The 23,682-nt window shown below is 39.6% G+C and overlaps 3 protein-coding genes across 8 annotated transcripts in view; all 3 read right to left on the bottom strand.

The window, feature by feature from the left end:
• Positions 1-3,098: 3,098 nt before the first annotated feature.
• tlr8a (toll-like receptor 8a) lies at positions 3,099-8,988 on the bottom strand. Its single transcript, XM_004081953.4, has 4 exons — positions 8,848-8,988; positions 4,663-7,736; positions 3,513-3,625; positions 3,099-3,427 (listed from the first exon to the last, which is right to left on the bottom strand). The coding sequence occupies exons 1-4, from the start codon at positions 8,848-8,850 to the stop codon at positions 3,393-3,395; spliced, it is 3,225 nt and encodes a 1,074-aa protein (XP_004082001.3). The 5' UTR covers positions 8,851-8,988; the 3' UTR covers positions 3,099-3,392.
• Positions 8,989-9,162: 174 nt separating this feature from the next.
• tlr7 (toll-like receptor 7) lies at positions 9,163-12,845 on the bottom strand. The gene is made up of 2 exons (XM_011489852.4): positions 12,703-12,845; positions 9,163-12,545 (listed from the first exon to the last, which is right to left on the bottom strand). The coding sequence occupies exons 1-2, from the start codon at positions 12,715-12,717 to the stop codon at positions 9,399-9,401; spliced, it is 3,162 nt and encodes a 1,053-aa protein (XP_011488154.1). The 5' UTR covers positions 12,718-12,845; the 3' UTR covers positions 9,163-9,398.
• Positions 12,846-15,970: 3,125 nt separating this feature from the next.
• frmpd4 (FERM and PDZ domain containing 4) overlaps positions 15,971-23,682 on the bottom strand; it is a 41,850-nt gene continuing 34,138 nt past the window's right edge. For 4 of the 6 annotated variants that reach the window (XM_078940240.1, XM_078940239.1, XM_023950966.2 and 1 more), the window contains 3 exons: positions 22,637-23,608; positions 20,308-21,471; positions 15,971-17,767 (listed from right to left, as the gene is read on the bottom strand). In XM_078940240.1, coding sequence (XP_078796366.1) covers positions 16,539-17,767; positions 20,308-21,471; positions 22,637-23,608 — 3,365 coding nt within the window. In that variant the 3' untranslated portion in view covers positions 15,971-16,538. Of the gene's footprint in view, positions 17,773-20,307; positions 21,472-22,636; positions 23,609-23,682 lie in introns of all 6 variants that reach the window. The other 2 variants (XM_078940241.1, XM_078940242.1) reach the window with 1 other exon arrangement.

Raw genomic sequence — 23,682 nt, 5'->3', positions numbered from 1 at the left:
AGAATAGTAATTTTGAAAGGAAAGCATCCCTTTACAAAAAGAGTACACTTGAAGTGTATTTTATTAATTATATCTGAGTTTAAGTATAGCAGGAACAGTATACTGTATATAGACCATGTACGTGTAGTATAGGAAGTACACTAACTGAATACTTGTTCAAAATAAACTGGAACATTATTAGTTTACAAAATAGTATCTAAAAAGTAAAGTACAGTTAAACTGCCTCACTTTTAGAATAGATGAAGTATAATTATAGTACACTTAAATAGGCTACTTTTTGCTAAAGTTTGTCAGAAATCTGATGTTGTTTTTTTCAAGGTGGAGCTAAAGACATGCTGCGAGAATTTAGTCTTTTTTGTGTAGTATATTTTTTACAATAGAGAAAAAGAAATGCGTGAATTCAGGCAGAGTGAGATTAGAAAAGCAGAAATCCTTTTTCCTGACAGGTGTTTGTTCCTTATCAATGAGGCCTTCGCATCTCGGCAGCCTAACTTCGACTTTTGTGATAACTTTCCACTTTCAAAACAGTGAACTTTTTAACAAAATTGTATTTTCTTGTTTAATTATGGGTTGATAGCGGTGTATGAATAAAGTTAATTTATTGATTTGTCCTTTTTCATTTAGTTCATGTCAAATGCATTCCCTAGGGCAGGGTTGGTCAACCCTGGTCCCCAAAAGCCTCAACCCTGCCTGGTTTCCAGCTCTCTCTGGACTTCTTGATGCTGACTACCTAAACCAGGTGTGTTCAGTCAATCAGGAAGTGGAATCACTAGAGTCAGCCAATCAGCAGAAAGATGGTCAAGGAGAGCTGGAAATCAGGCTCTTGAGGACCAGGGTTGGCTAGCCGTGCCCTAGGGAATCCAGCAAGGGTGCAGCCTATATTGTAAAAGGAGTAAAGCAACAAAAACAATGTGAGGTACTATAAACCTTAAAGATAGATACTCTAATTTTCACCAAAGTAGAAAAAACAAGCTAATATCAATAAATTAATGGATGCTATCTCATGAAATAATGTGAATTCTACCGTCTTTGTTTTTCATTTTTTACCCCCACAACTCTTTGTGTAGAAAAACAGGTTAAACGTTTGTGCCTAAAGACTCAAGTGACTGCCCTGCAGCAACAACAGCAGTGCTGTGTCGCTGCAGTTCAGCTAGGTCACACCCTCAGCTTTTGTGCCTGTTTTGCACAGTGACAGCTTATTCCTGTGGGTATGAAAAGGAAAACAGAGGACTTTTGTGCGCACTTTGAGAAGTAGAATTATGAACCTCTTTTGTCTATTTTGCGCACTTTAAGAACCTGAGTATGAACTTAAATTAGACAACTGCAAAGATTGTGTTGCATTGCATGAGGTAAAAGGTGATCACATCAGATACTGTCTGGTTCTCTGAGGCCTGTACATTTTGTGTTGGAGTATCTTGACAAAAGACAAGCGCTCACTAATGCAGACTTGTGTTACATTTTTTTTTAATCTTTTGTTTTTAAGGTTGGGAGTAAAAAACAAAAGTCTTAAAATTTTCTTTTTGAGTGTAGAAGTAAAATAAAGGACAACAGCAGTGCTACAAATCACATGGCTCTAAGTATAAAAATTGATAAAAGAATGTTATACTTCAAAATATTTTATAGTTTTTAAAGTATGAAACTGTTTAGTGTTCATTTGACCTCTGCTGTGAAACATAGAATGAACTTCTTCAATGAGGAATTAACTTTTTAAATAATTTCTTGTCAGCTGAAATTAGGTAAGTTAGTATATGGCACCTTTATCAGACAAAATCACAAAACCCTTCACAAAATTAAAATGAAGGACATAATCCAAGAAAATGCAGAAAAAGTTATAAATAATGTTTACATTCAGCGGATTAACTGAAATAGTCACAGTAAGGACAGATAAAAATAAGGAAGAGCTCTTCTGAACAAAAACTTCTTCATCTGTCCTTTGAAACACTCGGCAGAGTTTATCTCTCTTAATGACAAAGGGAGGAAATTCCAATGTTTTATGGCAAGTTTTAGCGATGGTTAAACATTTTTGGTTTGCAGACCTCATCTCTTGTCAGGTCTGAATATAAGAAACAGGCAAAACAAAATTTTTCTCTTCAGAAAAAATTCAGGTAATTTCTAAACCACCAGCTAATTCACAGAAAATAGGAAAAGAGAAAGAGACGAGGAAACCTCTGGAATATTGCACATATTTACTTTTCTAGAAATCGCTTAACTGCCCCCGACTTAAAAAGAGCCAGAGCTGATTCTTTACTAGACTAAAAGACAGAAAACATGGTTTAAGAATTGAAAAAGAGACAAGAATTAAAAAGTGATGCTCCAAGAAATGTTCATTGGTCATTCTGAGTGAACATGAGCCTGGTGTCAGTTTTCTCATGCCTTGGCTTCATGCAGTGCAAGAGGTCTTTTCTTCGTTGCCTGAACCACAGCCACCCTAAACAATGTCGCTGTGTCTTATGCTGACCACACCACAATCAGGGACTATTGTCATTTCAGCCATTGGAATTGTTCACAATTCTGACAGTTAGCTTCATGTTTTCTAGCAACTATTCTCTCAACTTGACTTCAGCCTTCATTGAGTTTTAGTGTGTGGAGTGAGAATAGAAGAGTACTATCAGGTACAGTTGATGAGGCACACACAGAATCACTAAAATACAGCTACTCAGCCGATGGTGACAAAGAGGTCATGTCACAGATCTAAACATGGCTGCTCCACCATCCTGTGCAGTAGTGGGAAGCATTTTGTTGTACCAATGCCCCCACAAAGTCTTTATAAAAAAAAAATAAAAGTCACAGAACAGCTACCAAAGAGTGCATGTTTCACAGGACAAGCTGTCAACTGGTCAGTGATTTTGCCAGAGGTCCAACATTGGAAGGATGAGATGTTAGAATAACCCAAAGTTAAAAAGCACACCTGAACTAAATTGTCATTTTTAAGACAATCCTTTATGCAAGCCTGAATAAGCAAATGCAATTGGTTACATGCAGCACAGTTTTCTCTTCTAGTAACAAACCATTTTAAAGAAAAAGCCCATTAAAAGCTCAACTTTTATCTATATAGAACTGGAAGGGAAATAAAACCAAAACTGCAAGACAGTTAATTCCATTTCATTTTTAATATCCAAGTGTGAATTCCAAATTTACATAGACACCTTAGTGAGCATTCAAAGGCAGCCAGAGGTTTTAGAAGAGGATCACATTGTGCCAGGTTCTTAATGCCACACTGAAAACGAGGCCCGAGCGACAGGTGACCCAAGCTCCAATGTCCACATGAAGCCAGAGGACCATGGAGTGAAGCTGGAGATGATGGATGTAGAGCCATTATAGTTGAGTGTTTCAATGCTGAAAGTGGGAATGGATCTATCCTGTGGCTGAAGAGTGACTGGGAGGTTTGATCTTCATGAAGTAGACACTGCCTTCTCCTGTTCAATGGCTGCAAGGAGAGCAAACATTAGAATGAGAAGCAGTTTTACAAAGAAAAGGGGAGCGTTTGTGCAGATTTCAAGAGGGCAGCTTACTTTCTTTGGAGGGCAGTGTGTTTTTCTCTTGCGTCTCAGTTTTCTTCAGCTTGGTTTTGTCAAACCGGCTCACCTCAGTGATGTCGGGTTTGTCAGCCATGTTTCCAGAGAATCTAAGAAAACAGAACGCAGTACATTTTAATGCAATTCATAAAATAAATCCCATCAGTTCACATTACAAGATTTAAAAAAAAATAAAAATAAAGCTAAACCTCCAATTTCTTCTTGCAATACTAAATCCAAGCATGTAACATGTCACATTTTATTTTTATTGGGGAAAAACAAAGTAAATTAATCTGTCACAAATTTAACAATCACCATTTCACAAACTACCTAAGAGCTTAAATGAAACAAGTCAACCCATCCACCTACCAGGAGTTTGCTCAGAGAGACGACGGGACCACACAACCCTTTCCTACAAGAGCAGAGTACTGAACTGGCGCTCCATCGCTCAGTAAATACCATTCTGTATGCTAATAAATTCGTGACGTCACATCCGGAACCGAAAAACTGAAAGGTCATTTTTCCGCTTCCTTCTGGTTTACAGAAAAAATAAAACGAAGCTTTAATTCTGCCCTATACTTTTGAGGAAGCGGTTGTCATTGTATTTTAAACTTTAATATTTAGCATAATGTGGATGTATGGAGTGAGTTTATTTAAATTGACACGCAGTGGCTCTGACACGCAGTGGCTCGACTAACACGAAACTAGTTCCAGGCTTTGCCATATGCGCCATCTTGTGGGAGGACACTGTTAGTTCACTTGCAAACATTTTGCATCTCAACTTTCAACAAAAAACAGAAGAACTTGGTATAATTTTTTTTCTTTTCATATGTTAAATAATTATATACGTTCACATAAAAATAAATACCATAAGGTCAAATGCAATTTGTAGTTTTATTCAAACCCAGCAGGACCATTCCAAACATTGCAGTCTCAACATGTGTCAAAAAGAAAAAAGGTAAACCATTCATAAATATATATATATATATATATATATTTCTATACACACATATATATATTTATTAATTAATTTTTGCACATGAGTTATCAAATTTATTTTAACTACAAACATTGAAGAACAGCTCACAGTGGAAAAACAACCCATTTTATTGAACAAAAAAAAACAAACAATTATCCTCTGCTTTATTCATTGGTAAAGTATTTGGAATATGTTTTGTTGTACATCCCTTGATTATCTTTTCTAATGACAGTTTTGAGGTTTTGCCAGAACCAGGGCTCTGCAGCTGCTGTCCGTGGCCATTCCACAACACTTTTCCCACAGAGCCTCTTCCTCAGGCGCAGGAAATGAGAGTGCTGCAGGACGGGCTCTAGCATGAGCAGCACAATCACATCGACATTTTCATCCAGCAGTCTCTGGTGTGCTAGATACATTGCCATCTTGAAGATTCCTGTCTTAACATAACCCTCTGTTAAAACAAACAGGGTCTTGCGGCTGTATCGGATGCTCTGCATGAGGTTGTCTACCAGCGGGACTCCTGGGGGCCAATCTCTCTCCTCCAGACACATAGGAAGATGCTTTTCTCCGTCTTCTTCCAGTTTAACCCGCAGGTTGCTCATCACCCATTCAGATACGTGTGAGTCTTTAGTGTCATATGTCACAAAGACATCATAAGCATTGTCTGGGAAGTTCAGGGACTTGTATCCCATCAGTTTAGCTTTCAAATAGTGTGTGATGTACGAAAAGTCCCAGTAGAATAAAGGAAATGCTGTTACCAAAAGCATAAAAACAACAATTATAGATGTTGTGACGATGTACAGCTTCAGTGCTAGATCGTCATTTACACACTGCCTAATGTCAAAGTAAACTAGTGGTTTTCCCTTTTGGTTTTCTGGCGTGTCACAGGTCACTGCAGTTGTCAACCTCGGGATCTTGATGGGACTGCTTTCGATCCATAAAATGAAATCTAACGAATCACAAATACATTGGAGCGGATTCTTGTGCAAGAACAAAGTCCTGATGTTGTTCTCATCTCCGAAGCTCGAGCTGTTAACCAAAGTCAGTTTGTTAAAGCTCAGACTCAGAGTCTGGAGACTTTTTGGACCATTGAACAATCCATCTTTCAGGTGGAAAATGTGGTTGTGACTCAGATCTAGTAAAGTCAAAGACTGCGTGATGCTTGAATTGATTCCTGCAATGTAGGACAAAGAATTGAAGCTCAGATCTAAGATCTGAAGTTGATGGAAAAACTTCAGTTTGTCCCAAGAAAAATCTGTCAGCAAGTTATGATGAATGCTGAGTTTGGTGAGGTTACGAGGCAGAGATTCATAGACATTGTCGGGGATCTTACTAATTCTGTTGTGCGATATTTCTAAAACAGTTAAATTGTGAAGATTAGTGAAAAGTTTTGTGTACGAACCGTCTTTTTCTTTCCAGAGAACGCCAAGGGAATTATATGCAAACTGAAGTTCTGTCAACGATTCGCTGTGCAGCTGCTTAGTTGTTAAAGTGTGAATGGAGTTATGACTCATGTTCAGCACCTGTAGGTCAGGAAGATTCTTTAAGAAATTCAGATTATGCGTAAGTCCGAATGCTTTAAAATAGTGTGGATTGTAACTGAGGTCGAGCACTTTTAGTTTTTTTAACTCTTTGAAGGAGTTGTCATATGCCAGATCAATCTTATTGTAGGACAGGTCTAAATATGTCAGATTAGGCAGTGAGGAGAACTCTGTTCCATTAAGAGCTGCTGAAAATCCATTTCCTGAGAGGTTGAGACATGCGATATCTCCATATCCTTCAAACTGCTTTGGAGAAATAAAGAACAGGTTATTAGAGCTGAGGACAAGAACTTTTCCGGAGTCAAAACACTGCTTTTTGATAAAAGCATGTGTTATCTCATAACCTGTAGGTTGTGAATGTTGCGTGAGCGGTTTGAAGGAAAGCGGGGACCTCTGGTTGTATCCATTTCTTGGGGTTGGCGTGCGTGTCACCGGAACGGGATAAAGTCGGTTTTCTGCGAGGTATATCATTTTCAGGTTTTGGAATTTGCTAAACACAGTGGAATCAGAGTGAATGATAAAATTGGTCCCCAAATTCAGCGCAGACAAGTTTTTAAGCCCATACAGAGATTTCAGAGTGCTCTGTTCAATGTTCTGAAAGACCAAGCCCTCCAGGTGCAAAGTTCTTAATGATGTGAGGTTTGAAAACTCTTCAGAAAGATTCAGAGTCCTTGGATAACTCTTCAAGGCATAGTTGAAAGACAAGTCGACTCTTACAAGGCTGGGGAGGTATCGGAGGAAGGCTGCCTCCTGGGTGATTGCGTTTACTAAAAAATTAAAAGAAAGAAACAGCTCTCTAAGTTTGTGGAGCTTTTCAAACCAGGAAGGTTTTAGGTACTTTAACGAGTTTCCTCCTAGATTGAGAGTTACAAGATTTACTAAATTTTGAAATGCATCAGGGTGGATGGTGAGAGAAATGTTAATGCAAGTGACACAGGGATATGGAGCGTTCTGGCACCTTGGGCAATTTCCCTGTAGCTCAAGTTCCTTCAAGTTGGTCAGGTTTTGGAAATCATTTTTATGGATTTGCTGTATATAATTAGAAGCAACAGACAGGTTTTTCAATGACTCTGGCAATCCTTTGGGAACTTGGGTTAAGTTGTTGAAAGATAAATCCAGAGTTTGCAGTGAGGTCAAGTCAGCAAAAGTGTCATCTTCGATTTCAACCGAACGTCCACACGGGTCCCACATGTAGCAGTTTTGAGACAAGAACAGCTGCGTGAGATTTTTTAAGTTAGCAAGCCTCCTCCTATCCAGCAGCAAGATCTTGTTGTGGTCCAGCTCCAGGGTTTCCAAACTAACAGGGAGATTTGCTGGTATTTCTTTCAGATAAATACCTGTTAGCTGCAGCTCCTTAAGCTTTGTGAGGTTTTTGAAAGAATCTTCACCAATCGTCATATTCTTGTTCTTGTTTGCCCAACTAAGCTTCAGCCAAGTCAGATTTGACATGTTGGAAAATTCATTCCCCTTAATTGCCTTAATAAAGTTTTCTGATAAGTCAAGATCAGTCACATTATGCGTTATTCCTCTTGGCACTTCCGTCAGAAGGCGGCCTCTGCAGTCAAATTTGACTTTTGTGGTATTATAGGCAGTGACATCGCAGGGGAACTGTGCCGACATCCACCTTGGCTTGCACGCAGCGTGATGGACTTCATGATGGCAGAACAGAAACAGGAGAAACAGGTGACTCCAAGACCTGAGGGTCTGCAGACAAATAAGGAAATCAGACACTTGTGTTGAAGTCATTGCTTCTGCAGTCAATCTTTTGGATTTATTCTGGGGACTTCCCTTTTCTTTTTCTGAGTCAGAAACTTCATGTAGACAGGCACTTCTAGTAAAATAAAGTGCCAGGGTTGTCTGTATGCTCCTTCAAAATTATTTAAAAAATGCACCCATCCCCCTTTTTTGTAAAATGTGAACATCAATCGTATTTTTAAAATATCAGAAAATGTTGTTCCCCACTTAACCAGCAGGTGCCAGTAGCGTGCAACAAAAGGAGCCACAGACAGCTCTGTCATAGGAAATCTGTTTTCATTATGTCCCAGGTTTATAAAATATCTTACATACATAAAAATAAAATTTGAAAATACTTTGAATCATAAAAGTATCATAGGAACAGAAAGTATTATAAACTAAATAAAGAAAACTGCAACATGCCTAGTTTTTTTTAGTCCATTGGGATTATCTATGTTTATTTTTTGTAACAATGCTTCAAAACTGTACATGTTTAGTTCTTTCTTTTAATATTTACTGTTAAATATAGCAAAATATTGTCAAAGACTGTGCATTGTCAAAACACTGAAAATGTGTTTTTAATGCCATGTTTTGTTTTAAACTGCGATATAGTTCATTTAGCTCAATTATCGGAAATTACTTGTCTTCCTGTAGTCGAATTAGCGTGTTGTGCTTTGCTGCGAAGATATTGAAAATTTGCAGGAAGAAGCTAAATTTGTAATAAGACATTTGTTAGATACTTATTTTACAGCTTAATCTAGTTCAATCAAACTGACACCACAAATAACTGTCAAAAGCAAATCCTTACAAACTTCAACAAGGAATGTGACAACATTTATTAACATCAGGAATCAGATTGAACACGTTGTATTTGAATTCAAACAACAAATCATTCTTTAAAGGTTCCAAAAAACATCAAAACAGAAAACCAAAAGCACAAACTGTACTTAAATGAACATATTAAAGGAAAACATGTAAATAAGAAGATACCAATTCACTTTCATTCACAAACATTAAACAGAGAACTGGATTACATGGGTTTTCCTTTTGTGCGCAATAGTATTGTGTTAACAAAACTTACCATTGTGCATGGAATATGTGAGTCCTTAGTAAGATTTGAAGACAGTTCCTAACCGGTTGATTCTTAGGCACTTACAAGTACTGGAAACGTGCAAAGAAAGAACATAGTGAAAGCTGCCTTTATGTACATCTAAGGCAATCGTGGTCAAACTAATCTTGCTTAGCTTCCTTGTTCTTTGCAGCCCCATGCTACAGAGCAAAAGTCCCCATGGCAGGACTGCAATCCGAAACTAGCATGTTTGTACAAAACTCTGTGGCAGAGAAGCTGTTTGTAATTTGCAGAAGTGCTGTTTACTTCTGTTTCATTTCCTTTTTTTTCCGGCATGTTTGGAGTTTTTGCTGGCAGCTGATAAGCAGCAACATTAAGATCATATGGGAGGTCTAACAAAGGGTGCAAATCATTTTCTAGTAATTGAGGCAAAGAGGGAATTAGCCAAAAAGACAGACTTCTGCATCAGTTCTCCAAGTTCTGATATTTTAATCCGTACAAGGGATTAAACATGCTGTTATCTACAGTGACACAGAGAACAATGCCATTATATTGTTCTTTTTTCACAGTGTTTCTTTGAAGAGATTGTTGTATTGTTTGTGGCTTTCAGTGGCTAAAACACTCCTTAGGCTAAACCAGAATAACTGCTGTGCCTGAGGGTTTGCTGGCCACTCGAGGACAGAGCGCCTATATAGCCGCTTTCGTAATTGCAGATACTTTGAGTTGCAAGATACTTTTTCCAGGAAAATCAATACGATAACATCGTTTTTTTCATCCATTAGTCTTTGGTGGGCCATGTAGAAGGCCGTCCTGAAGTTCCCCCCTTTGATGTATTTTCTGGTGAGAATAAAAACAGTCCTCTTGCTCTTGTGGATGCTTTGGGAGAGGTTATCAATCAAGGGGCATCCAGGGATCCAGTCTCTTTCCTCCAGACACAGAGTCAAGCCACGGTCTCCACCCTGCTCCAGCTGAGTGCACATCTCCTTCATCACCCACTCAGACACTGCTGGGTCTTCTTTGTCATAAATCACAAATGCATCATAGATAGCACCATGAGAGTGCAGCCGGCGGTATCCTTTTAGCTTAGCCCTGCAGAAGTGGTAAATGTACCAGACGTCCCACATGAAGAGATGGCTGGAGATGGACAGCGTCAAAAAGCTGAGGACAACAGACGTCATGAGGATGTAGAGGATGATGGACAGGAAGGGATGTTGACAAGCCAGTAAGTCCACGGAGATCACCGGATGACCTCTTTGAACACCAGGAGCCACACAGGTGACGTCGGTGCCAAGTTGAGGGATGGTCACGTTGGTGGTATTGAGCCATTTCACAAACCAAGTGGCGTTGCAGGTGCACATAAATCTGTTTTTGTGAAGGAGCAGCATGTCCATCTGTGAAACAACATCATCTGGAAAGCTGGATTGTTCAATGTACTGGATGTGGTTAAAACTAAGATCCAGATACTTTAAATTGAAGGCATCCATGAGAAAATGGGGTGTAAGTCTTACAATCTGGTTTTTATGTAGTATAAATTTCTCAAGTGATGTGGTACAGTTTGACAGCACGCGTGGGACAGTAGTTAGATGGTTTTCACTGAGGTCTAAGACCTTTAAAGAGCGCAGAAGCTGTAATTCTCCCCATGCAAAGGATTTCAGTTTGTTTCCTCTGATGTAGAGCTCAGATAGCTTGTCAGGCATGCCACCAAAGACTTGACGTGGAATAAAATTGAGATTATTGTGAGAGATATCGAGGACAGTCAGGTTAAGTAGGTTTTTAAAATAATTAACATACCTAGTGTCTCCATCTCTCCACAGCATATCTAAGCGATTATCCCTGAACTCTAACCTCTCCAGGGATTTGCTCTCCATCTCTGTGTTGGTGGATGTAGAGATTTTATTGTGGTTCATGAGCAGGGTCTTGAGTTTTGTCAAATTCTTTGTGAAGTTAAGCATGTGAGTCACGCCCTCCGACTCAAAATAATGGTTGTTATTACTAATGTCCAAGATGACCAGATTTTCAAGCTCTTGAAATGCAGTAGAGTAGAGAAGGTCCAGGCGATTGGATGAGAAGTCAAGGTACTGTAGGTTTTTTAGATGAGTAAATTCTGATCCATTCAGGCTTTGGCTCATTGCATTCTCAGAAAGATTCAGACATTTCAGATCCTTGAGATTCAAAAACCTCGAATGCAGGAAGAAAATGTTGTTCCTGCTCACATCTAAGGTTTTACCAAATTTACTGCACTCTTCTTTAACAAAAGATGTGACAACTCCTAGTTCTTTATCTTTGTACTTGCAGCTGCGCGCATATTCGTCGTATCTGAAGTAATGTATCTCTCGCACTTCTTTGTTGCGGTACTGATCACTACTTGGCATTGGAGACCAGAGCAAGGGTTCTCCATCAGGGAAGACAATATCATCTTGATTGTCAGATGGAGAAGATATTTTGTTGTCAGATAGACTGATTATTTTAAAACTTTTTAGTTCCATCAGAATGCTAAGGTTTGCCATTTTAATAAAGTTTGTACCAAGATCTACAACTTCCAGGTTAGGTAGATGTTTCAAAGGAGCAATACTCTCTGGCTTTAGCTGCTGAAACACATAGCCCTTCAGTCTGAGGATTTTAAGTGACTCAAGCTTGGAAAAACTGCAGCTCAGCCTCAGCATTTTAGGATACCGCTGGAGCTCATAGTTAAATGACAGGTCGAGCTCTTCCAGTTTCCCCAGGAACCGTGGGAAGTCAGTGAATGCAATTGCTCTAGCTAAAAAGTTGGATGACAAATCAAGAACTCTGAGATCTTTTGTTGTGGCAAACCATTCCGATGCTACATGTGTCAGGGAGTTACTGTGCAGACGTAGAATCTTTAGCTTTGTCAGCTTCCCAAAAGCTGTCTTGCTAATGTGAAGCTCTGCATTATTTGGGCACGGGGTGCAAGGGAAAGGCGCATTGTAACAGCGAGGACAGTTTCCACTAATGTCAAGGATCTCAAGGTTAGTTAAGTTCTTAAAATCTTCATCAGTGACTTCTTGAATGTTGTTGTTGTACAGGTAAAGCTCCTTCAATCTTTTGGGCAGGTTATGTGGGATGAAAGACAAGTTGTTTGACTTCAGAGACAATAAAGTTAAATTGGTAAACTGTTGAAAGGCACCATCTTCAATATCATAGGAAGCGTTGCAGGGATTACGGTAGTAGCAGTTTTGACCAAGGTAGAGCACCTGAATGTTTCTTAGTTCAGAAAGGTTTGCCTTGGAAATGTAGAAAATGTGATTCACTTCCAAGCTCAGAAGAATCAGGTTTGAGGGTAAGCCTTTCGGGATACTGTTGAGCTGGTTTCCATCCAAATACAACGCTCGCAGTTTCTTCAGTGCCGTGAAGGTGTTCTCCTCAATCATCAAACTTTTGATGCACATGCGGTCCTTGGGGCCGATTTTGATGGGCACACAATTGCACCTCATATCAATCTCGGTTAAGTTGTCCAGGTTGTAAAAAGAGGTGGAGTTCAACGTCGGAATGTGGTTGATGGTGAGAGTCAGGTTGGTGGTGTCCCTGGGGATGCCAGGGGGGATTTCCTTAAGGTTTCTCTCCGTGCAATCCACCTTGAGCCCCGAGCCATTGTTGGCCTCACTGACATCGCACGGCAGAGCTTTTGGGTAAGAAAGGCCTGTTGTCCATAAAATGTCACAACACCACAGACCCAGGAATGCCAAAAACATCTGCACAGACAGATACAAGAGATGTGTGCATTAAAAAAAGCTGACGATCAAAAGGCACAAGATCCACAACAAATAGGCATCATTGCTAAATATTTTCAGCTAACTTAGATATTCCATGGTTTTCCTAAATGTACATATTAATGTGTCTTTTACTCACCAGATGGACGGGCATTCTGTTGTTATAAGGAATGTGGAGAGAGATCCTGCTTCTGTTGCCAGGTTGAACATAGTAATAAAGAGGTGTAACGCTGACAATCAGTTCTTAGATGATGACATGAAAGTAACAGATGGCTGTCTTAGCTCTGTGTGTGTATAATTATACAGAATCACTTCCTCTTAGTGTCTTAACACATATATGCAAAGCTTCTATCTTTTGTTAAATCTGTACGGGTTGATTGGTGGCCTAAGAATGATATTTTATGTTTTCCTTTAGCCTCATACAGGAAATACTGATCTAGAGTAAAGCAGAACATTTCATTCTGGCATGTTATTCTTTTCAGACTACCAATAAACACTGAGTTTCATTTCTCTTTAAGCTGCTGGGGAAAGTAAAACCTTGTGGGAATGAGGTTTGCAAGGGAGAAATCTTTTTTTTTATGTAACTTGTGGCTGTTCTTTGGTTGTGAGATTTGACTTCCATTTGCATTCAACTGTTTGTGGTTTCTAGATACAAATGTATCTATTTATACATTTATTTTTGTGTGTTTTGACTTGCTTTATTGACTAATAAAACTATTTGTTTTTAGTTGGATGTATTTGCTTGTTTGAATAAATATGTCTCAATAAAGAGAATACAAATATAAAAACAAATGTTCTTATAAATCCAAATTAACCTTTGTAGATCGATGAACAGCTGTCTTTTCCTAAAGACATTTGACAATAAAGAAGCCTATTTATTTCTGTTTCCACTTGACCACATTTCCTTTGTTTTAGGGGTGTAACAATTAATTTAAAAAACAATTTAATATCATATCATATCATAATTTTTGGTTGCTGATATCATTTTTAGTCTATATCGGTTCACCTGGAACGATTCGATTCCCTGACCTAAAATCGAATCATGACATATTTAGCCAAAACTTCAACCAGTGTGACATCAAAATGGTACAAATTAGAACATTCTACCACACTATATGGTCACATGTCTTTTCAAAGTGTTTCCACACATTGGCCTGTAACGATAGTTTGTTAATCTTTTGGTGCATCACATGTGTGTTGTCCACTGTGATGCACTTAGTCATTGCAGTCAAATAAACCTACCATATCTCAATCTAAATGGTGTTTTCCAATATCGATAGAAAAAATGTATTTCCCTTTGAAACTTTTGAATGGAATAGGCCGATTCGATTTGATTAAAATCTTGCCTCAGACAGACCCATCTGATTGGATCTTAAACACATAAATCGATTAAACAATTAAGTAGATTAATCGCAGCACCCCTTCTGGCCATAGTAACATTCCTTTGCACAGCAGACATGTCTGCAACTACAACAAATAAACATGTTCTGACACACGACCTGTGTGGACGGTTTACAAGTCATGACTGGAAACTGTTCCAGTTGTAAATGCAGCACTCATCCGATTCTTTTATAATGCCAAAGATGTTATAATTTCTGATATTTTGACAGCTAATAATCAATTTAAGCCTCAGGTTGAAATTGAAACCAGTCCCTCCTCTCTGAAATGGGAAAGTGTCAGTTGTAACACCTCTGCCAATTGAATAAATGACAAATATAAGTTAAGTTCAAAATCCTTTAATTTTTTTAACTTGCTCCCTAGACAATGCACCGCAAAACATTTGATCTGCAAATCAAAAAATAATACACGTAAGAGGTGGCTGATTGTATGATATAGTGTTTTGAAATAATCTCTCAGAAATAAAGCCACATTTCAGAAACAGCTGTCAGGTAGCTCCTGTTTTTTATGCTCCTGACTATGACTGTCATGTCAGGAGATGTGATGAAGCCCTAAGACTTTGAGGTTTGAGGTTTCACAGCCTCTCCTTCAAACTTCATGTCTGCAAAACTTTTCTCACAGGTGGAGATTTCTCTCACTTTGAGGAGATATGTCCACACATTTCTGACTGTAGAATAAATTTGTCTTATTCTGTCTCTTTTTCCCCTCTCTCTGCACACTAGATAGCACAAGCAGCCCATCAGGAAATATCCACGTTTCACGTTTTACGTTTAGGCTAGCTACAAATAAAGATAAAACCCATCTTATCTTTAAAAAGTATTGGATGTTACATTTTCGTTAGGTTTCTGCTTTTGGTTTTCCAATTAGTTTTCATGGTAAGTTTATAAAAAGCCTTCATCTGGTCCCTTCTATAACGTGTGAGAAACTTTATTGAATCCAAAAAAAAACATTATCATGTAATTAAATATGACACAGCATAGTCATGCTTACAATAGACACTAATTCTTTGCCCTTTGTGTTAAAACTAAAGCTCTGGAATCCCTACGGGAATCATAGAAACAGTTATGAGTAAAAAGCCCATTTGCTGAGACTTTATGGACCACTGTCTTTTTTAATTTTTTATTTTGAGATGAGTTATTCACCACAAAAATTGATTATAAGCCATTTAAATTCTAAATATGACTATAGTCATATTTAGAAATAGACATTTGCACAATCTGAGGCCTGACTGTGACTGTGCTCCCAAAGGAGCCTCAAATGTCCATGTGACAAATTTAGCATTTTAAAGGTTTGTCTTCAATGTAAACTTAGAGAAATAGTGCAAAGGTGTGGCTGTTTTGGAAGAGCTTCTAAGGGAAAGCTCCTTCTCTTCTGTGGTTTTGCTTTTTATGGTTTTGCCGTTGAATGAACGGACGCAATTTTAGGAAGTGCAGCAAGACTGAAGCACAAAACACGGCTACAGAAATAAATCAATTTGTCAAACAAAAAATATGAACATTTTTAATGTAAATCTGGTCCCAAGACTATTACTGCAGTAGTTGTTCTATGGTTTACTTAGTTTTCCACACACTTCTTTATATGTTTGCCTATTTTTGTGTATCTGTAAAACACAAATGCCTTTTTATCATGTGCTAATGAAAAAGACAACAAATTAATTTGTATTTAGTTATTTTCTCACAAAGTTGTGCCTGTCAGCTATCAGCTTATTAGCCTTTTCGGTCAGAAAAATTAGAATTTAGTTCTGTGAATAACCTTGACAGGTGTGTGTCAACAGCCTTCCCTTCTTACCTGCACAGTTGTTCTTTTTAGTTATCACAGAGAGAGTAACACTGTTCTCATTCAATGCATCTTGTGTCAACACAATGAAAAGCACTAAGGTTGAAATTCAATATTATTTGGGAAATGGCTGAATAACTGGTTTACATGTGCCACTCATAACTTCGCTAAAAGTGTGGTGTTGCTATGGTAATGGAAGATTTTAAAGAGAAAAAAAACAGAAGCTGACAAAAATCCTTTCTGTAACATTTTTGGGATTTTATTTAAATCTTTATTGGTGGTGACAAAAATAACAGTAAAGTATTCAGTATTCATGTGGAAAGTTTTCATTAAATTAAGTGACTTAGAAAATGAAAAAAAGAAATTTATGCATTGCCATATTTTAATAACAACTTGTGAAAATTATTTGTCTAGAGCTTCATATAGCATATATATTTGGCCAACATCATATATATATATATATATATACAACGTAGCACTGTGAAGTTATATATATATATACCGTATATATACAGTATGTATATATATATATATGTATAATTTTTACAATTTATAAACAAGGCTCTTATAAGCTTTCTAAATAACGAATGAATGATAAAATAATTGTTGGTATTTGATAATTTATCCAAGAGGTGATTTTGATAGAGGCCTTTATATAATCTATCAAAACTTCAATTCATATATATTTTTTTATATTTCCTTTACATAATAAAATACTGTATTCACAAGGCAAGGTTTTTTTGTCTTCACAGCAGTTCACATTGGTCGTTAAACCCATGTTTCAAATGTATGGCTTTGAAATCAAAATAACAGTTTGCTGTTGAGCAATGTTTCAAGTGAGTGAGACAGTGTGTTTACAACGACAGACATGGTAGCAGAGTAATGTGTCAATGCATTCACAGTTTGGTCACTGGGGGAACCTGCTGCAGCCACCTCGGCTGCTTTTAACAGACACGCGTAGTTCACGATGACCTCGTCCACTTTGGCTACCACCTCTTGCCTTTCGCTTTCAGTGTTTAGGCTTTCCATGAGTGACATGCAAGCTTGCATTAAGCAGCAGAGTGAGTGGAAGCTGTGCGTCAGTGTGAGTAGCAGCTCCTCCGGGCTGCTGTACTCTGTGGCCATTCTACTGCAAGCTCCACTCAGTACTTTGGCCTGTGCAAAAAGCAGTTGGGAACATGTTTCTGTGTCAGCCGCCTCTGGAACATCACATGTGGATTTTTTGTTCTCACTGTAGTGAAACACCCCCATCATCTCTAAGGCATCCTTTCGTGCAATTGCAAACCCTGTATGAAGACTATAGGTTTTTCCCTTCATGGAGTGTATATGAGCTAGCCTTTCTTCAAGGCTCATGTTATCCATATGCACGGTCATGTTGCTCTTTTCAGATTTACAGTCAGGATTTTCCTTTCCCCTGACTGAAACTGAGCTTTCAAAGACCGGAGCATGTGAAGGCATATCTCTGTCTTTATGGCCACCTTGAGTGTTTGGCTTTCTCCTGAGGAAGCAGTGACTGAATGGCCCTCGGCACTTCCACGTTCCCACATCCAGCCTGTGCGCTGTTGTCTCCTGTAGCAACACTGAGGCTCCTGTTGACCCACCAGGTGAATCAGAGGCAACTGAACCCTGGGACACACTCTTGGGTAGGGTTTTGGCTGAAAATACCCGTTGCATTTTCTGAAGATCTTGTGACTGCAAATTCAGATCCTCATTCTTCCCCGTAAGTGTGGCTTTGGTCTTCTCTATCAGTGCTTCTAAACTCCGGGAACCTGGCATGAGGGTGCTCCAGCTCCTCCTGACCATACGCACCTTGTGTGGCTTCCTGAGGTTACCTGTCGTCGGGTCGTCTGAAGATCCGCTTGAGTGGGAAGCCAGGGCGTGAGGGTCGGACTCAGGACTGACCAGTGTTAGCCCGCAGGCTTCTGTGCTACGTTGTAATGAGAAAGGTGACATGTTTGTGGTGCTGGTACTGGTCTTGTTACAGATGGCTAAAGATGACTCTTTCCCAGCCTTCTTCAGCTGTGTGCAAGCTACACTAGGGGTAGTAGGAGAATGAAGAGAACCGTTAAGCATTTTGATAACATTAGCAAAACGTACACCTTTTGATTATACATGGAGAAACAGTAATGCCAGAAACTCCACAGTTTTATGAAGGTCAGAAAATTAAACAGAGAAATAAAACAAAAGTACACATCCTTATTTACAGAAATCTGATGTTTTTGATCATTTAATGTTTTATTCATCCCTGATCTTATAGGTTAAGTATGATTATGATGTGTTTTTTAAAAAAACATGTTTTGTGGCATTTTTTGGATGGTGGAGAACATATTAAAATAATTAGGCTTAAAGTTTTATTTCTGAGTATTTCTCTTTTCAAGTTGCTGTAAGTCAGGAGCAGACGAATAAATGTTGTTTGAAAAAGAGCTTATTTGTAACATAGAAATAACGCTGGGTGGGCCACAAGCTCTGAGCTTTAAGCAAAGCCGAGGGGAGGAGGGGTGGGGTTGCTTGCCCCAATGTTCCTGCCCACAACTCAAAGGACAGTTTCTAGTGAACTACTACAGCTCTTCAGAAACTATGTCCCAGAAAATGACACAGGCATTCAGTCAAACTGTTACTGTTTGAGAAGTTTTGCCCCAGATGGATTTATAGTTTTGTTATAGCCATAATTTGGATGATTTTTTTTTTTTACTTTCACTTCAAGGTACTGTTTTGAAGCAATGCTACTCCAGAAAGAGTAAAAGTTCTGGATAGTCCACCTGCCTCTGATAACACCTCGTCAGAAGCCGTCCAGGTGGTGGCATTCTCATCAGATGTCCAAACCACCTCACCTTTCTTATCTTGAAGTTCTGGAGTACTGACTTTAGTCCCAGTTTTTATTGAATCACTAAGATTCAAGTCTTGTCTCTTTAGGATAGTTCAGCTGTCCTGCAGAGGCAGCTTATTTCAGATGCTTCTTTTATTCGCTGCTTTCACCCATAGCCCTCAGCTGTGGGTGTAGGCAGCGGATGATGGTGACAGGTAAATCTGTCATCAAGAGGCTTGCCTTTTGCTCAGCTCTCTTTTACCACAATGTACCAATACAGTATTTGAATTACTGAGCAGCTGCACTGATCTGTGATCCAATTTCATTTGAATTCTTTCCCAGAAGGCAAACAACATGCTAAAAAACTGCTCCACTCTTTAGAGAAATTTCTGTCAAACCCAAAGAGGGCACTGCAACTTTTTTCAGGCAACCCTAATCATTAGACCTAAAGGTATTTTCCACCCTGGTCACTAAAATCTTAATTGCAAACCACTGTTGCTTGAGCTGTAGACCATGCCTTGATGAAGAGACCACACCAATGGTAAAGGTAGCGACGGTATTCTTAGGCTTTCAAACCAGTAATCCCTCTGCCACTTTGGTGTGCTACAAAATTTGGTCCTTAAACGTTTTGAACGGAATCTTCATCAAAATGAATCCTTGGTGAAGTCCAACTATAACCAACTGCAACCGTTTAACTGCTGGAGATACAAACCATGTTTCTGCTCTCTTTGTAAAGTAAAGTGGTCTACCGGTTGTGGACTATGGACCCATTATTTGCAAATCAGACCCCAACTAGGATATCTAGAGTAACACACTTAATTTCACTTGTTTTATCCAGAAAACATTAAAATCAGATGTGCAAACTGTACTGTTTCTTGAACTCTACAAAGGATAATTAAAGACGTTGCAGCCCTCTTCACAATCAAGTGGAAGAAAGTTCTCTTTGCCATCACAAAAATGGCCACCTGGCACAAAACCCCTTCCTACAGGGAAACGTGGTGACAGAATATCATGCTAAAGGAAGGTTTACTGTCAGAGCCTTTATAGAATTCAGATTTGAAAGTAATTGTGCTAAATTTGAAACAGTTTTAAAGAAAAGCTGATTTTCTTAACCCTTGTGCTATCTTAGATGACCCCACCCTTACATTGACGTGTTATTCCTACCATGACAAAGGTGGATAGAGGTGGAAAGATTTCATGTAATCCATGGACACCAGTGAAGATCACAAATCATTGAAGAAAAAAGGTTCAACACAATGTCTAGTGGGTCTAGATGACCCAACTCCCAATGTTAAAATGCCTAGGATAGCACAAGGGTTAAGAAGAACAGAACACAGGCCTAGTTACAAACACTTGGAGATGCACTCAGATAATTTTTTGATCTATTTTTAAAGCGTTCCCAATAGTTTTTTAATATGATTATTCCCCCCACAAAAAACAAAAAAACTGCGTCGTTGTCTTGGACATGGTTTTTAGCGTATTTTCTACTTCCCAAATTAACTCTTTTCAAATGATATTTATTCCTCCTCTCCTGATCCACAATGATTTAAATAAAAACATATTGAGCTTATTTTCTTTATATATGCACACTGTTAGCAGTTGGATATCCAAAAAAGGTAATTTATTCCCAGTGACTGCATTTGGGAATCGTATACATTTTTAATACTTTAAAAAAAGTTTTTTTCCTAGGAGATTTGGACAATATCTTCACATTCACACTTAATGCAAAAATATGAACCCAAACACCGTCCTGTTTAGTCTTACCTGTGGTTTCTTTTATCTTGGGCACTCTGTGACTGCTGTCTCTTGTGCTGCTATGCCCAGGCTCAGCACTTGTGGCTGCATGGATCTTCCGCAGCAAAGTGGGGTCCATTTGGTGCCCAGATTTACCCTGCATGGCGGGACCGTACGCCTTTTCATCAGCAGCGATGTAATTCAGTCCCTTAAGGGAGGACTCTGAGAGTACATGCAAGTTGTCTGTTGTGCAAAGTGGGGAATCCATAGGGGTGACACTACTGCTGCTGCCAGTGCTGCACCCAGCATCTATAGAAGAGCACTGCGAGCTTTGGAGAACATGAACTCCCTCACCTTGGATAGATGACATGCGCTTGTTTACATGGTATTCATACAACCGTGTTGGATCTTGCTCTGCCTGCGAATGCTTTATCTGCTTCTGCTCATTATCCTGTAAAGTGGCATCAGTCTCTGCAGGGATGGGCCTTTTGGTTGTGCTGAGGAAATGGGCATTTAACTGTTGACTTCTTTCATCTAAGTCTTGTTTCTCTCCCTTTGCCGTGAGTCTGTTTGCGTGGGAAGCCTGTGAGTCATTCACACATTCTGGAGCAAGATTCTCTGCCATTTTGTTTCCTGGTGCTCTCTGCTGCCATTTTTGCTGTCTGTCCTTACAGTGAATTCGTCCCAGATCAAGCTGGTTCACATAGAAAGAATCCCTCACCGTAAAGGTGTTGTACCTCCCTACAAGGTGAGGGGGTTCCTCTTTAACTGAATCTTGAGAAGACTTGAGAGATTTATCTGAGGAACTGCACACATCTCCTTGGATTCTGCTCTCTGTCTCCCTTTGTTTTCCTTTCTGCCTGCTCGTTACTGAGCCCATGTGCATCTTAGTGAGGAACTCACTGACAGACTTTATTTCCATCGTTTCTGGCTCCATCTCACCGCCATCAGAGGGAAATATCTGCGAGGAGCCGACAGCAGAGGATTTAGTCTCCTCCTGACGATGGTCATCTGCCGTGCTCCCGGTTGTCTTTTCCTCACAGGCATGGTATCCCTCTGCAACATGGATTCTCAGGTGGTTCTCTGAATGCCTCTGAGCAGATGCCAGCTCGGAGCTCTCCGTCATCTCAGAGGAGTTTGTCTCATTGCCAGAATCTGACGAATCTGGACTAAATGCACGTGATATTTCTACACCTGTGTACCACAGAAAGACAAACACCTCGTTAACATTTTTAAGCCAAAGCAAGAAAATCAAAGAGTAAGTCACTTATAGTTGGTGACGATGATGGGAAATTAACAGGAGGGAAAAGCTGAATGACACACAAAGATGAGCTGTTTTGTCTGACGAAAACAGCACTGTTTTGTGATGATATTTCAGGCAGATAATTGTCTTCAGTTTTCACTGAGAGTTTTTAGACCTACAATCAATCAAAGTCATTTTTCTATTCGACTGCATTTAACGGAAAAGCAGTCGTTTAAAATTTCCTCTTGTCTAATTCTTTCCTGTACAGTGAAGAAGGAAATAGAACGAAGAAGTGTGTGTGAGGAAAAAAAAAAGAGGCAGCTGCCATTTGGACAAAACCGCAACTCAGCAGCTTGATGTTCCTGTGATCACAACTGCTAATGTCCTCCGGAAATCCAGGGTCCGTGGTGTGTAATCAAACCCTTTATGGTACTTTAGATGATTATTGGTCACATGGAAAAAGAACCTCAGTTACTGAGCATTACAAAAAAAAGTTGCATTTGAATGTCAACATGTCACTCTGACTCTGACATCTGAAGTGAAGCAAAACGAGAGCATTCACAAATAAAAAATAATCATGCGGACTGATTTCTCCCTCTGTGAGACTTGCAGGAAGCCTCTGCATTGAGGACAGGGTGCCTCGACACTCAACTGGATGTAAAATCATATCATTCAGGCATATTGATCATTTTTTCTCACATTCTTGTGAAGGGTTTCTCAGGTTATAGCTCTCCCGTCAGTTAAACAGCACAATTATGGTAACTGGAAATGTTTTGCTCTCAAATAAGAATCAAAGAGGTAGGAAAGCAACCATCAAACTTGGAAGAACTGGCAAAGTACAGCCAAATTATTAAAGAATGTAGGACAGAAAATACTGTTTTATCTTATCAGCCGCATCGTTTCAAGTAGTAAACATGTAATGAGAGTGAAAACTACATGACAAACAAAAAAGAACACAAATGTTTAAATGAAATAACCAAAACTCACAAACTGAAACATGGAATAACATGAGCTTTATTGAAAAAAACAAAACAAACAACAAAAATAAAAGTTGAAATGAATGCCAGGGGATTGTGAAATGTTAGTGGATGAATGTTACAATAGTATAAGAAGAACCTCTGCTGCTCTCTGACTGCGCTGGACTCTGCTCCTCCGAAGCAGCGAGGGCCTCTAGTGCCTGCAAGGTTGACACCACTGCATTGTCCAGAGGCTGCCCGGGGGCCTCTGCTCCATGGGTGGGCACTGAATCTATTAGAGACACTGGGATATCGTTGCAGCCCTCCTTGGCTTGAGCTCGGGCTCCCTGCTGCTCATCTTCATCAGAGCTGTCCCTAAAACCGGGAGGCGGAGCAGCAATGGCCATGTTAAGGGAGTGCAGAAGCACGTCGTTGTCCTCGTCGTCGTTGGCTTCCGGAGGTGGGGGTAGTGAGGTCAAGTCGATAATGTCGTCGCTGGAACCTGAGAGCGAGAGCAATGTCGGCTTGTCAATGTCACTCACTACCATGTCTTCCTCACAGCTTACGTCATCGTCATCCTCTGCATCATCTGTCGTCTCTGCATAGCAAATATCATGCAGCAGTGGCTCCTCAATGCACTCAGTAGGACCAAAAATTTTGGTGGAGTACTGATACCCTTCCTCTATAGCATCCATCATCTTATAGTCCTCCTCGAGGCGCCTGTACATCGGGCTGTGATTGTCTGCAAGCTCTGGGCCTTCATCCATCAGTCTCTGGTAACCCAAATTTTGGGGATTCACACTGTCCAAGGGAGGATCCCCAAATATGAAAGAGACCTTTGCATTCCTGGAAGATTCCTGCGGTTTAGGTCTGGGGATGTTGAGATAAGTTTGGGAGCAGGGCACACCGCAGCATTGTGCCCTCTCCATCGAGTGAACAGAGTGCTGGGGGTGGTGGATCTCCGTTATGTACATGGGTTGGCCTTCACACCTGCTGTGGTCGAGGTATTCACATTCCTGGTCGGAATAATCTTGGCTGAACCTCTGATTGTTTCTGTCTTCACACCCTTTATGGGGCACGCTGTACGTACACTCAATGGCCTGATAGTTTTGCTTCACTTTTGCTGCATGGCCTGCAGAAAAAAAGAGGAAGCATTAAAATTAGACAGAGAACTTTCCGCTTAGTCATTATGTGACAGTTTGAAGA

The sequence above is a fragment of the Oryzias latipes genome, chromosome 21 (assembly GCF_053564925.1).
Source record: "Oryzias latipes strain Hd-rR chromosome 21, Olatipes_Hd-rR_3.1".
Lineage (NCBI taxonomy): Eukaryota > Metazoa > Chordata > Actinopteri > Beloniformes > Adrianichthyidae > Oryzias > Oryzias latipes.
This window is presented reverse-complemented; position numbering and strand designations above follow the sequence as displayed.